Here is a 14,704-nt window from a genome sequence, read left to right as displayed (position 1 = left end):
CATATGCAGGAACTAAGATTTGACAACTAGGAGCAACCCAAATCAGAGACACACTAAAGAAAACGTGAACTGTTCTTTGTCAGTGAAACATGATCCTGCTATTCAGTTGCAACCTATCTTAGTAAACCATGAGATAAGGACCAGGTGTAACATCCTTTACCTACTGATGTTACACCAACAAAGAATAAGTGCTATAGATGCTCTTTCAGCAAGTGATCCAGGGGTGGCCTGACAAGATATAGAAAACAGCTGTCAATATGGCGATACAGGTCTACCAGAGATGGTGTTTCACTGGAAGATGGTGTTCTGCTAGGTGGATCCAGAATAATCATACTCAAAATGATGCAGAGAGAACTCCCGAAGATACGAGGTCAGATGGGAATAGAGAAGTTCAGAGCTGGATAAAGTATGTATTGCATCGGCATCTACAAAGAATATAGGACTTGGGAGCATACCCTTCAAGCCTGCCCTGCCATTCGATAAGATCAAGGCTGACCTTTATTTATTTATTTTTTTTATAAATGTTTTTATTCAGTTTTCATATTTTATATTGAACAAATTACAAATTGTTAGGAGAGAAAAAAAAAACAAACACGCAAAAATTAACATACATATTTACAGGTAAGCATCTTCGTAGTAGTAACTGCGCCCCCCCCCCCCCCCCCCCCCCTCAACATGTTTATTTAGTTTGGTTTTGGGCCTTAGCTAGCCATCGAACCCCCGTAACGAACCTGTAGCCCCCCCCCCCCCCCCCCCTCCCGCTACCTTCCCCCGACTATTCTTCCTCTTGTACATTGGCCACAAATAGGTCCCGGAACAGTTGCATGAATGGCTCCCACGTTCTGTGGAAGCCGTCGTCCGACCCTCGGATGGCAAATTTGATTTTCTCCATTTGGAGAGATTCCGAGAGGTCGGACAGCCAGTCCGCAGCTCTGGGCGGTGCTGCTGACCGCCAGCCAAACAGGATTCTACGGCGGGCGATCAGGGAGGCAAAGGCAAGGGCGTCCGCCCTCCTCCCCAGGAATAGATCTGGCTGTTCTGAAACCCCGAAGACCGCCACTATCGGGCATGGCTCCACCCTCACTCCCACCACTTTGGACATAACCTCGAAGAAGGCTGTCCAGTACTCCACGAGTCTGGGGCAAGACCAGAACATGTGGGCGTGGTTGGCCGGGCCTCTTTGGCACCGTTCACATCTGTCTTCCACCTCCGGGAAGAACCTACTCATACGGGTTCTTGTTAAGTGGGCTCTATGTACCACTTTTAGTTGCGTCAGGCTGAGCCTTGCGCACGTGGAGGTGGAGTTGACCCTATGCAGTGCTTCGCTCCAGAGTCCCCACCCTATCTCCATCCCCAGGTCGTCCTCCCATTTCCTTCTTGTTGCGTCCAGTACGGTGTCGTCCCTATCTACCAGTCGGTCATACATGTCACTACAGTTGCCTTTCTCTAGGATACTTGCGTCCAGTAGGTCTTCCAGTAGTGTCTGTCGTGGCGGTTGTGGGTACGTCCTTGTCTCCTTTCGTAGGAAGTTTTTGAGCTGCAGGTACCGTAGCTCGTTCCCCCCAGCTAGCTGAAATTTCTCTGTCAGTTCGTCCAGTGTTGCGATCCTGTCGTCCGTGTATAGGTCCCTGACTGTCAGTGTCCCCCCGTCCTGCCTCCACCTTTTGAAGGTGGCGTCAGTCAGTGCTGGTGTGAACCTATGGTTGTTGCAGATGGGAGCCCTGTTCGACATTTTGGTCAGGCCAAGTTGCTGCCGCAGTTGGTTCCAGGATTGGAGGGTGGCTGTCACCACTGGGCTGCTGGAGTGTTTTTTGGGTGGGGATGGGAGTGCTGCCGTGGCGAGGGCCCGGAGGGAGGTTCCCATGCAGGAGGCCTCCTCCGCACGCACCCACTCAGCCCTCTGGCTCCTGGATCCATCCCCTTACTCGCTCGGCTGTTGCTGCCCAGTGGTAGAATTGTAGATTCGGGAGGGCTAGCCCTCCCCTGGTTTTTGTTTTTTGTAAGACCTTCTTTGGGATCCTAGCATTTTTACCCCCCCATACGAACGCCATGATGAGTTTGTCCAGCGCTTTGAAAAAGGCCTTGGGGATGTAGATCGGAATGGATCTAAACAGGAAGAGGAACCTGGGCAGTACGTTCATTTTGATCGTCTGAACTCTCCCCGCGAGGGAGAGCGGGAGTGTGTTCCATCTTTGCAGGTCCTTTTTAACTTCCTCCGTCAGGCTGGTGAGGTTCCATTTGTGGATCCCTTTCCAGTCATGGGCTATTTGGATCCCCAGGTAGCGGAATTTATGTCGGGCTTGATTGAACGGCAGCCCCTTTAGTGCTGCCCCCCCCCCCCCCCCCCCCCCTTGCGGGTGTACTGGGAAGATCTCACTTTTGCTCATGTTGAGTTTGTAGCCCGAGAAGGCTCCAAACTCTTTCAGGAGCGCGATGATTCCGTCCATGCTGCTTTGTGGGTCCGAGATATAGAGGAGCAGATCATCCGCATAGAGTGAGACTCTGTGCTCTCTACCTCCCCTTCGGATCCCCCTCCAATTTTTTGCTGCCCTGAGCGCGATTGCTAGCAGTTCAATTGCTAGTGCGAACAGCAGCGGGGACAGTGGGCATCCTTGTCTGGTGCCCCTGTGCAGCTGGAAGTATTGGGAGTTGGTATTGTTGGTCTGTACACTCGCCATGGGAGCGTTGTACAGGAGCTTTACCCAAGCGGTGAACCCTGTTCCAAGCCCGAACCGCTCCAGTACCTCTATGAGGTATTTCCACTCGACTCTGTCGAAGGCCTTTTCTGCGTCCAGGGAGACGATCACCTCTTGTGTTCTCTCCCCGGAGGGGGTCATTATCACGTTCAGCAGGCGCCTGATGTTCGCGGTAAGCTGTCTACCTTTGACAAAGCCCGTCTGGTCCTCTGTGACCACCTCAGGTACACAGTCTTCTAGCCTCTTGGCTAGGATTTTGGCCAGTATTTTGGCGTCTGCATTCAGCAGAGATATGGGTCTGTATGACCCACATTCCGTTGGGTCTTTGTCTTTCTTAGGTATCAGCGAGATTGAGGCCTGTGCTAACGTGGGTGGCAATGTGCCCCTAGCTAGCGAGTCTGTGAACATCTCCCGCAGGTGCGGGGCCAGCGCTGTCGCAAATTTTTTGTAGAAGTCCGCCGGGAATCCGTCCGGTCCCGGCGCCTTCCCCGCCTGCATGGAGCTAATGCTGTCCATGATCTCTCCCAGTGCTAGTGGCGCTTCCAGATCCCGTTTTCTGCCCTCTTCCACAACTGGTATGTCCAGTCCGTCAAGAAACCGGTTCATCCCAGCCTTCCCCGTTGGGGGCTCTGAGGTGTACAGCTCTTGGTAGAAGGCCTTGAAGGTTTTGTTAATCCTCTCTGGTTCTGTTTCCAACGTGCCTCTGGTATCTCTGATTTGCGCAATTTCTCTGCTGGCTGCCTGCTTTCTCAGCTGGTGGGCCAACAGGCGGCTGGCTTTGTCTCCGTGTTCGTATAGGGCCCCGCGTGCCTGGCGGAGTTGGTGTACTGCTTTCCTGGTGGAGAGCAGGTCAAAGTTCCTTTGTAATTCTTTCCTCTCCGCCAGGAGTTCTACGGTCGGGGCCTCGGAGTATTTATGGTCTACCTCCAGTATGGAGTCGACCAGCTTCTGCCTAGCCACCCTTTCCTCCCTATCTCTTTGCGCTTTGTAGGCTATGATTTAGCTCTCCTTACTTTACCCTTTACTGTGACCTTTACCTCCTCTATGTGGTTTTACTTAGTGTGGATTAATTTCACACTAATTCAGAGTTATTTAAATGATTGACGGATAAAAGAATTGTCTAAGCGTTCTGACACTTAACTCTCTGGCAACTAAACATCTTTAATAGCCCTGACCATCCATGCTTTCCACTGTGACTAACTAGGAGATCACTTTATTTGCGATGTGGCTGGGGGACTTACAGGACTTCCTCAGTTTCAACCCAATAAACATTTCATGCAAATACCACCTGGATAGATATAAAGACCTGCATTTGTCCAGCTTCTTAACAGGCCCCTGGAAAGCGGAGCTACTATTTTGTGCAGAGCAAGATTCCACAAATAGCAGTGAGAGCAGCGATCAGATTTTTGTGACAATTTCTGAGGGAGGAGTGTTGGCCAGTAAACCCAGAGAGCTCCTCACTCCATTTGGACAATGCCATTTGATCTTAAATATCCCTGTCAGCATGCAGAAAAGGCTATGAGGTCACTATTTTATCTGAAAGATAGTACATTTGATCATAAAGTCAAGAGTTTTACAGTACGGAAAATGGCCCTTCACCATCAAGCACCTAACTATTCTAAATCCCATTGTCCATGGCCTTGTATGCTATGGCATTTCAAGTGTTCGTCTAAATACTTCTTAAAAGTTGTGAGGGTTCCCGCCTCTACCATTGTGCTGCAGCTTCAAAACTCAGAAGCTGGTTACTACAGCAACTTGCATTTAATTAGCACCTTTAACATGGTGAATTGTCTCAAGTCGCTTCGCGGGAGCTATTGCCAAAGAGAATTTCACTCCTAGGCACATAGAGAGATATTTTGACAGAGTCACCAGACTCGAAATGGTAGCCCCTTTTTCTCTCCGCGGAGGCTGTCAGACCTGCTGAGATTATCCAATATTTCCTGTTTTTGTTTCAGATTCCAGCATCAGCGGCAATGTGCTTTTACCTAGGGAGCTATTAGGATTATTCATATATCGGTTTTAAGGAACATCTTAAAGAGGAGGGAGAAGTAGAAAAGTTTAGGGAGGTCATTTTAATTCTTAGGGCCTAGGAAGCTGAAGGATTGGCCAAAAGAATTCAGGACAGTGCAGTGAGCCACAATTTATGCCATGATACAGCAGTGGGTTTGCGAACTAAAACATCTCTCCTTATTCATCGCATTTCCCACCTCTTGGCCATTCAGCACTGACCTGGTCCTGGAGTTCTACCAGGGTCAAAGTCTTTGTGTCGATGGGCCATTGTCCAGGCAGGAACACTCTCCTTTCCATGGTGAGTCATCTTCTCCGGTAGCGTTCTTGGTGCTGGGGTGCCGCTATCTTTCAGATCTGGGTGGCGTTTGGCCATCGAATAAGCAGGTGCCCTGTTTGTTGTTGTGTCATGATCCCAATAACCTGGAAAAAGATCAAACAAGGAAATGTCAGGAGCTTTACCATAAAACCTGAAGACGTAGGAGCAGAAAGAGGCCATTCAGCCCATTGCGGGTGCTCAATGAGATCACGACAGATCTAATATGCCAATCCTCAATTTCACTTTCGTGCCTTATCTCCATAACCCTTACTGATTAAAAATCTGTTGCCTCAGTCTTGGACGTACTTAACGGCCCAGTCTCTACAGCTCCCTGTGATAAAGAATTCCACATATTCACTATCCTTTGAAAGAAGAAATTCCTCCCAATCTCTGTCTTAAATGGGTGACCCTTACTCTGAGATATATTTCCTTAGATAAGGGGACCAAAACTGTTCACAGTATTCCAGGTGTGGTCTAACTAGTGCCTTCTATAGTTTTAGCAGGACTTCCCTAATTTTCAACTCCATTCCCTTAATTGCTGGTTTAGCACAGTGGGCTAAACAGCTGGCTTGTAATGCAGAATAATGCCAGCAGCACAGGTTCAATTCCCATACTGGCCTCCCCGATCAGGTGCCGGATTGCGGCGACCAGGAGCTTTTCACAGTAACTTGCTTGAAGCCTACGTGTGACAATAAGCTATTATTATTGAAATAAAGGCATTCCATTTGCCTTCCCTATTATCTGCTGAACTTGCATGCCAGTTGTTTTGTGATTTATGCATGGAGAACCCCAAATCACTCTGTGCTGCAGCTTTCTGCAATCCTTCTCCATGTAAATAATATTCAGCTCCTTTATTCTTCCTACCAAAGTGCATAACTTCACATTTTCCTACATTATATTCCATTTGCCAAGTTTGTGCTGCTCACCTAACCTGTCTTTCTCCCAATATAGACTCTTTGTGTCATCCTCACTCAGCACGTGCCTCCCCACCTATTTTGCGTCATCCGCAAACTTGACAATAGCGCATTCACTTCCTTCTTCCAAGTGACTAGGATTTGGAGCTTGTGGTGGTATGATTAGTATAGCTGCCTGCCATTGGTGCAGAACACCGGCTTACCATTGGCCCTGGTCGGTCATGTGCCTCTCGACCAATTGGTTGAGACCAGTCATGTGACTGCTCCCCGATTGGTCGAGGGACTGAGTTAACCCCGCCCTGGGCGGGGTATAAATACCCAGTACTCCCGGCGGTCGTCCTTATACTGTAATCGACCGCAGGGCTAACATCTAGCTGATTAAAGCCATACTTTTGTACAGCAACTCGTCTTGCGTTCAATTGATGGTACATCAATTTAATCAGCTAGAAATTTGAAGATGGAGCTCCGGATCAAGCCCGAATGCCTCCACATCAGCCCGCAAACTCAGAACGCATCGGAAACCTTCAAACATTGGCTGACGTGTTTCGATGGCTACCTGGCGTCCGCAAGCAGCCCCCCCACCATGGCACAGAAGCTTCATATTCTCCATTCCAGCGTGGGCATGGCGGCCTACGCGATGATAGGGGAAGAAAAAGATTACGACGCGGCCATGGATAAGCTGAAAGGACAGTTTCTTAAGCCAGTAAACCGAGTGTTCGCCCGACATCTGCTGGCTACCAGACAACAGCTCCCTGGTGAGTCCTTAGACGATTTTTACCAGGCCCTCGCTGTCCTGGGGAGGAATTGCACCTGCCTCCAAGTTTCAGCCACAGAGCAGATGGAACTTTTGTCAGAGATGCTTACGTGGCTGGGATGCAATCCGCCACTATCCACCAGCGGATGCTGGCAAAAGACGACCTCAGCCTAACTGAGGCACGGACTCTCTCCACCTCCCTGGAGGTCGCCGACTTAAACGCCCGCGCCTATGTCCCAAGCCGCGCTGCTGCACCCTGGGCCTCCTGGCACGCTTCCCCACTGCCATCCGCCGCTCCCGACCCCCCTCGGGCCTGCACCGCGGGGCGCCCCGACAAGTCCGCGGGGCCCCGCTGCTATTTCTGTGGGTTCGCCAAACACCTTCGCCCGCGCTGCCCTGCCCGCCTTGCCCTTTGTAAGAGCTGCGGGAAGAACGGCCATTTTTCGTCAGTCTGCCAGGCCAAATCGGTCGCTGCTGTGCCGCACAGCGACCAGGGATCTCCTCTTCTGGGCCTTTCCGGGCCCTTCCAGCGCACCACGCCAATCTCTCCCCCCCCCCCCGCCTGTGGGCCCCTGCGCCCGGCCTGTGCGCCTCTCTGCCCCCGCTCTCAGCCGCTCCGATCGGCCCGCCGGCACCGCTAACCCCACCCCCAGCAACCACGAGGGTCCCGCGGGCGCCGCTATCTTGGGCCCCGGAGGCCACGTGCGGGTCCTGGGCACCGCCATCTTGGGAAACCGACTCCACGTGCGGGTCCTGGGCGCCGCCATCTTGGGACCCTGACTCCACGTGCGGGTCCTGGGCGCCGCCATCTTGGGGCCCCGACTTCACGTGCGGATCCTGGGCACCGCCATCCTGGAATGGCACACAAGGTCCTGCCAGCACCTACTCGGCCGACGACGACTACGACGATGGATCTTCTCCACGGCTCGCGGCCATTCAGCTTGACCAGTCACGCCCACGCACGCTCGCCAAGACGACGACGCTAATCCACCTCAACGGGCATGAGATGGGCTGCCTGCTGGACTCCGGGAGCACGGAAAGCTTCGTACACCCTGACACGGTAAGACGCTGCGCGCTCCCTGCCCACCCTGTAAAACACAAAATCAGGTTAGCCTCAGGTTCGCACTCCGCCCGCATCACCGGGTGCTGCATCGCGGACCTCACGGTCCAAGGGAAGGTTTTTTAAAATTATAAACTCCTTGTCCTCCCCTACCTTTGCGCACCGGCACTCCTAGGACTGGATTTCCAGTGCAACCTGCAGAACTTAACCTTCCAATTCAGCGGCCCTATACCCCCCCCCCCCCCCCCCTCACTGTCTGTAGCCTCGCGTCCCTCAAAGTGGACCCCCCTCCTTGTTTGATAATTTCACCCCCGATTGCAAACCCGTCGCGGCCCGGAGCAGACGGTACAGCGCCCAGGACCGGACCTTCATCAGGTCCGAGGTCCAGAGGTTGCTGAAGGAAGGGGTCATCGAGGCCAGCAACAGTCCCTGGCGAGCCCAAGTGCTGGTGGTCCGGACTGGGGGGAAAAACCGGATGGTCATCGACTACAGCCAGACCATCAACCGGTTTACGCAACTGGACGCGTATCCTCTCCCCCATATTTCCGCCATGGTAAACGAGATTGCGAAGTACAAAGTCTTCTCCACTGTGGACCTCAAGTCCGCCTATCACCAGCTCCCTATCCATGCGAGTGACCGCAAGTACACCGCGTTCGAGGCTGATGGGCGCCTCTACCACTTCCTCAGGGTTCCATTCGGTGTCACAAATGGGGTCTCGGTCTTCCAACGGGAGATGGACCGAGTGGTCGACAAGTACGGATTACGGGCTACCTTCCCGTACCTCGATAATGTCACCATCTGCAGCCACGACCAGCAGGACCATGACACCAACCTCCGAAAATTCCTCCAAATCGCAAAACTCCTTAACCTAACTTACAATAAGGATAAGTGCGTGTTTAGCACCGACCATCTAGCCATCCTCGGCTACGTAGTGCGTAACGGAGTGATAGGCCCCGACCCTGAACGCATGCGCCCCCTGATGGAACTCCCTCTCCCCAATACCCTCAAATCCCTCAAACGCTGCCTGGGTTTCTTCGCTTACTACGCCCAATGGATTCCCAATTATGCCGACAAGGCCAGTCCCCTCATTCAAACCACGACCTTCCCGCCATCGACAGAGGCCTGCCAGGCCTTTAGCCGCATCAAAGCGGACATCGCAAAGGCCACGATGCGCGCCATCGATGAGTCTCTCCCCTTCCAGGTCGAGAGCGACGCATCAGAAGTAGCTCTGGCGGCCACCCTGAACCAAGAGGGCAGACCCGTGGCCTTCTTCTCCAGAACCCTCCAGGCTTCCGAACTCCGCCAGTCCTCAGTGGAAAAGGAAGCCCAGGCCATAGTTGAAGCTGTGCGACATTGGAAGCACTATTTGGTCGGCTGGAAGTTTACCCTCCTCACATACCAACGGTCAGTGGCCTTCATGTTCGATAATGCACAGAGGGGCAAGATTAAGAACGACAAGATCTTACGGTGGCGGATCGAGTTGTCCACGTACAACTACGATATCTTGTATCATCCTGGGAAGCTCAATGAGCCTCCTGATGCCCTGTCCCGCGGTACCTGCACCAACGCGCAGATAGACCGCCTTCGCTCCCTCCACGCAGACCTCTGCCATCCAGGGGTGACCCGTTTCTATCATTTCATAAAGGCCCGCAACCTGCCCTTCTCCATCGAGGAAGTCAGGACAGTAACCCGTGACTGCCACATCTGCGCAGAGTGCAAACCTCACTTCTACCGCCCCGAGTGCGCGCATCTGATCAAAGCATCCCGCCCCTTCGAACGTCTCAGCATAGACTTCAAGGGGCCGCTTCCCTCTAGCAACCGCAACATTTACTTCCTGACGGTAATCGATGAATACTCCCGCTTCCCCTTCGCCATTCCCTGCCCCGACATGACCACATCGACCATCATTAAGGCCCCCCCTCTCCATCTTCTCCCTGTTCGGCTACCCCGCGTACATACATAGCGATCGGGGGTCCTCATTTATGAGCGACGAGCTGCGTCAATTCCTGCTCAGCAGGGGCATTGCCTCTAGCAGGACGACCAGCTATAACTCTCGGGGTAACGGACAGGTCGAGCAGGAGAATGGTACCATCTGGAAGACCATACTACTGGCCCTCCGGTCCAGAGATCTCCCTATTTCCCGATGGTAAGAGGTTATCCCCGATGCCCTACATTCTATCCGCTCACTCCTCTGTACCACAACAAATCAGACACCTCATGAACGTCTTCTTGTTTTCCCCAGGAAGTCGTCCTCCGGATCCTCTCTCCCGACGTGGCTGGCCGCCCCTGGACCCATCTTGCTCCGGAAGCATGTGCGGGTGCACAAGTCCGACCCGTTGGTGGAACAAGTCCAGTTATTCCACGCTAACCCGCAGTATGCGTACGTGGATTACCCCGACGGTCGGCAGGACACGGTCTCCCTCCGGGACCTGGCACCCGCCGCATGCGGCCCTCCCCCCCTTCACCACAGACCCCCCCCTGTTCTTTTTCCCCCAGTGCCCCACCCAGGCCACCCCTCCCCCATCCATGGCGTCTCCACCACCAGCCCGGGTTACGGAGACAGTTCAAGGACCATCGCTCCCGGAGTCCAGGACATCAGCTGAACCACCACCATCGGCTGAACCAGCATCACCAACTCCACTGCGGCGGTCTGCCAGGACATCACTGGCAACAAAAAGGCTGATTGAGTCCATTTAACTTTCAACACCACCATGGACCTTGTATGGACAGTATGTACTGTTGTTAAATGTCTGGGCTAGTGGGAAGCCAAGGATACATTTTTTTTCCCTTCTCTCATTACTACTCATACCACCAGTTCACCCCCCCCAGCTCTCGTTGACCCCCCCAGCTCTCGTTGACCCCCCCAGCTCTCGTTGACCCCCCCCCGCTCTCGTTGACCCCCCCCCCGCTCTCGTTGACCCCCCCCGCTCTCGTTGACCCCCCCCAGCTCTCGTTGACCCCCCCAGCTCTCGTTGACCCCCCCTGCCCTGCCCCGCCCCGCCCCGGCTTCTTTCTCCGCAAGGGGTGAATGTGGTGGTATGATTAGCATAGCTGCCTGCCATTGGTGCAGAACACCAGCTTACCATTGGCCCTGGTCGGTCATGTGCCTCTCGACCGATTGGTTGAGACCAGTCATGTGATGGCTCCCTGATTGGTCGAGAGGCTGAGTTAAGGCGGGGTATAAATACCCAGTACTCCCAGCAGTCGTCCTTATACTGTAATCGGCCGCAGGGCTAACATCTAGCTGATTAAAGCCATACTTTTGTACAGCAACTCGTCTCACGTTCAATTGATGGTACATCAGAGCTGTTTTGCATAATGTTTTGAATGGTCTTTGCATGTTTGGAATGCTCCACCCCAGAGGGTTATGGATGTTCCATTGTTGACTGGGATAGACAGACTTCTTTTGGTCGCTTCGGGAATTAAAGGGTATGGGGAGTGGGAATTAACAGGTACGGGGAGTGGGAATTAAAGGGTATGGGGAGTGGTAATTAAAGGGTATGAGGAGTGGAAATTAAATGGTATGGGGAGTGGACGGGAAATTTGAGTTGAACCCAAGTTCAACTATGACAGTATGGAATGGCGGAGAAGGCACCATAGGCTGTGTGATCTAATCATGCCCCTATTAGCTGAATATGCCTTCCTTTCATCCATATACTGGTATGTCTGCATTTCTTTAGTCCAGAGGAAATGCAAATATATGTAAACAGTGACAAATTGGTGCCAGATTTCCCTGGGCTCTTGGGGGAATAGTCCGTTGGGCATTCTAAATTAATTTGAACAACGCTGGAGGAATTGTTACTAAACATTATCACATCCCCTCACAGCGAGAATTCTATTTTGGGTGGGATTGGGCGGTTAATCGGGAGTTGACGCCGCCTCAGGATGGAGGAAATTCCCAGCGCTGGTTGGGGGCGAGGGCCCTGACCTTTCACGGCAGCCCGGTGGCCTCTCTGTGTGGTCCCAGCAGGAACGAGGGGTCGGAGTCAAAAAAACTTCAGGTCGAATGTGTTTTGGGATCCTGGGCCGGCTCCAATGTTGTGGGGTGGACAAAGTGGCAGCATTTTTGATTGGCTTAAGTTAAACATCTCACTGATAGTAGGAATTGTCAACAGAAGTCTCGAACCACAAACGTATTTTGTTTGCCCGGATTTCCGCGGCTGTTGTCTGATTCCAGGTGGAAATATCAGTCGCAGCTTCCGGAATTCAGTGTGTTCCGTGTTATTGAGGCTCCACTGTTGAGTCATTCTCTTAATAAAGGTAACTGGATAGTTGACATAAACAAATAGGTGTGGTCTTCGAGTGAGTGCCTCCTGCTCACCATAGGAACGGGGAACCGGTGTGAATGAGTGCAGCAGAGTACTTTAGGGTTTGTCTGACAACAATTAGTGACATTGTGATTTGGAGGAGTGTCCAAAACATTGCTGCCTGCGCTGGTCTTTCGCCCCAAAGCTGAAAGGAAAGTGGTACAGGAATGCTGAGGTAAGCCGTGTCATACACACCTGTCTGTCCACGCAAGAGGTATTTGGGTCCTGGACTGTTGTACATCGCTGCAACGGCCATTCTCGGGCGGTGGGGCCTCCATGTTCCAACCCAAGGATCAGCAGGCATTGTAGATGAAGAGATTTATCTGAAAACAGGGAGGGGGACCATGATTAGAATTGAGTTCGCGCCCTGAAATGGTTTCCCAATGAGGGAGTTCAGAATCACTGTGCTGAATACTGAATGTTGGCCCCAAGGGTGGAGGAGTTTGGGATCAAAGCTGTCAGAAAGAGGGACGGATGAGGTGGTAGCCAGTCACCTCGGTCAGAAACTGGGCGCATTGAGCGAACCTCGGCCCACCGCAAACATCCCCTGGGGGTCAATGGGGCGAATCGATTTGAGCAGAGTTGGGTTGACCGAGTTGGAATGAGGTTTGGGTTCACTTGACACCTGAACCTAAACAATGGTCATTGGCGAAGGTGTTGGACTATGATGGGGGAGTTGTGACATTCTCTGTCCTCACTCTCCCCCACCCACACACACACACACATTTTCAGGAGGAGGCAGTAGGGTCCAAGGCCCGGGTCTTCCTATAATTGGCACCAAGTAAACTGGAGTGAGATCAAACCCAGGCAATACACATCAAAGGTGGAACCTTCCTTTGCGAGGGTCTCCTTTGCAATTAGGGCTTCAGACAAAGCTCACAGAACAAGGTAAGGTTTTCAAATGGGGTTGCGGGCGGGTGCTGCCCACTATTGAGCACTCTGCCCATTTGAAGACACCAGCGGGCATTTAACAAGCTCTCTCCAAGCCCTGATCTTTCCAACTACCACTCACTTTTAATTGATTCACAATTGAAACGGGGAACAACGACAGAGATTGGCGAGAACACTGCCCAAGGGTTGCAAGGAGTGCTGAGTGAGCGCGTCTCCTGCCTCCGACTCTCAGACGGTTCAATGATCGCCGCTGGGTGAAAGCGCCATTGTCAACCCGGTTTCCCAGCAACAGCTACTTATTGATGACCAAATCTGATCAATTTCTTAGCTAACAATGCCAATGTATTTAAAGGGGGTGGCAACAGGCTCTGCTCCTGGGCCACGGGGTCAAGGTTTGATAGGATTGCCAATCCCCTGTGACTTGCTCTTCCTGAAACCCTGGCATCTCCTTTTGAGGAAGGGTCTGAAGAAGAATCACACGTCAGCTCTTCCTTTGCCCGCGGGTGCTGGCAGGCCTGCCGAGTTCTTCTCGCATTTTCTGCTGATACCTTCTTCTGCTTTATTTCACATCAGGTCGAATAATTCACCCCCCCCCCCCCCCCCCCCCCCGCCCCCCTTCCCGACCCAGAGAAAACATTCAAGGTGCAAAGTAGGCCATTTCTGATGCTTCACTGGTGATGGGGAATTGGCTGAACAGAACACAGGTCAGTGAGACCGTCCCTCCCCCCACCCCTAACTGTTGATGAAAATGAGGAAGAATTTCATTTTATGTTCAGTACAGAGAGACTATTCCCTCTGCTGAACAACCAGAACAACGGGGCACCCTCTTAAAATCAGAGCTCCCTCTCTATAATAATAATCTTTATTGTCACAAGTAGGCTTACATTAACACTGCAATGAAGTGACTGTGAAGACCCCCTAATCGTCACATCCCGGTACCTGTTATTCAGAATGTCCAAATTACCTAAAAGCACGCCTTTCGGGACTTGTGGGAGGAAACCGGAGCACCCGGAGGAAACTCACACAGGCACGGGGAGAATGTGCAGACTCCGCACAGACAGTGACCCAAGCCGGGAATCGAACCTGGGACCCTGGTGCTGTGAAGCAACAGTGCTAACCACTGTGCTACCGTGCTGCCCACTCTGTTACAAATTCCCCACTATGCCATATTATGCAAAAAAAACAAATCCTGGAAACTCAAAGAGCAATACCACGGGAGATCCATGAATCTACATTAGTCAGTGATGTAGTCGCTACAGAACAATGGGGATGGGAGGATTTAGCTGGGGTGCTTAAAATGATGAAGAGATTTGATTGGGTAAGTACTATGGTGGATGAATCAAGAACAAGGGGACCAAACCTTAACATTACGTCAAGAAGGAGTGATATTAGGAAGCACTTTTCCAACAGGAATCCTGAGGAATGCTAGAACTTTGCTTATTGAAGCCTATCATTGCTGGGGGCAATGTTCTTGTTTCAGATTGATAGGATTTGTTGGGTAAGTGGAGCAACTTATATGTGGAGCTAAAGCGAAGTAAAGGGATAGATCAACTATGGTCTCATTGAATAGTAGGAGAGATTTTGATTGGTTGAATGACCTACCCCTGTTCCTTTGAGGTAAAATAGAGACAGGGCTGAGGGAGTTAAATCAAGCAACATTCAAATGGCAAAGACAAACTGTAAATAATTGGACTGGAACATCATGCGCAAGAAATATGAAATTCCAGTTCTTCCAGTTCTGTCACGTGTTACTGAG

The 14,704-nt window shown here is 51.9% G+C and overlaps 2 protein-coding genes across 7 annotated transcripts in view; one reads left to right on the top strand and one right to left on the bottom strand.

Moving 5' to 3' along the window:
- odf3b (outer dense fiber of sperm tails 3B) overlaps window positions 1-13,193 on the bottom strand; it is a 56,235-nt gene extending 43,042 nt beyond the window's left edge. Inside the window, exons 1-3 of the mRNA XM_038811677.1 lie at window positions 13,070-13,193; window positions 12,253-12,380; window positions 4,926-5,126 (exon numbers count right to left, since the gene is read on the bottom strand). Coding sequence (XP_038667605.1) covers window positions 4,926-5,126; window positions 12,253-12,361 — 310 coding nt within the window. The 5' untranslated portion in view covers window positions 12,362-12,380; window positions 13,070-13,193. The remainder of the gene's footprint in view (window positions 1-4,925; window positions 5,127-12,252; window positions 12,381-13,069) is intronic.
- LOC119973469 (thymidine phosphorylase) overlaps window positions 1-14,704 on the top strand; it is a 151,846-nt gene that overhangs the window by 1,581 nt on the left and 135,561 nt on the right. For 4 of the 6 annotated variants that reach the window (XM_038811670.1, XM_038811672.1, XM_038811671.1 and 1 more), the window contains exon 1: window positions 12,069-12,232. The exons of 1 other annotated variant lie outside the window; for it this stretch is intronic. The gene's annotated coding sequence lies outside the window, so the exon portion shown is untranslated. Of the gene's footprint in view, window positions 1-12,068; window positions 12,233-13,571; window positions 13,653-14,704 lie in introns of those variants that run through there. One more of the 6 variants, XM_038811667.1, reaches the window with a different exon arrangement.

Source organism: Scyliorhinus canicula, chromosome 11 (genome assembly GCF_902713615.1).
Source record: "Scyliorhinus canicula chromosome 11, sScyCan1.1, whole genome shotgun sequence".
In the NCBI taxonomy this organism is placed as follows: domain Eukaryota; kingdom Metazoa; phylum Chordata; class Chondrichthyes; order Carcharhiniformes; family Scyliorhinidae; genus Scyliorhinus; species Scyliorhinus canicula.
This window is presented reverse-complemented; position numbering and strand designations above follow the sequence as displayed.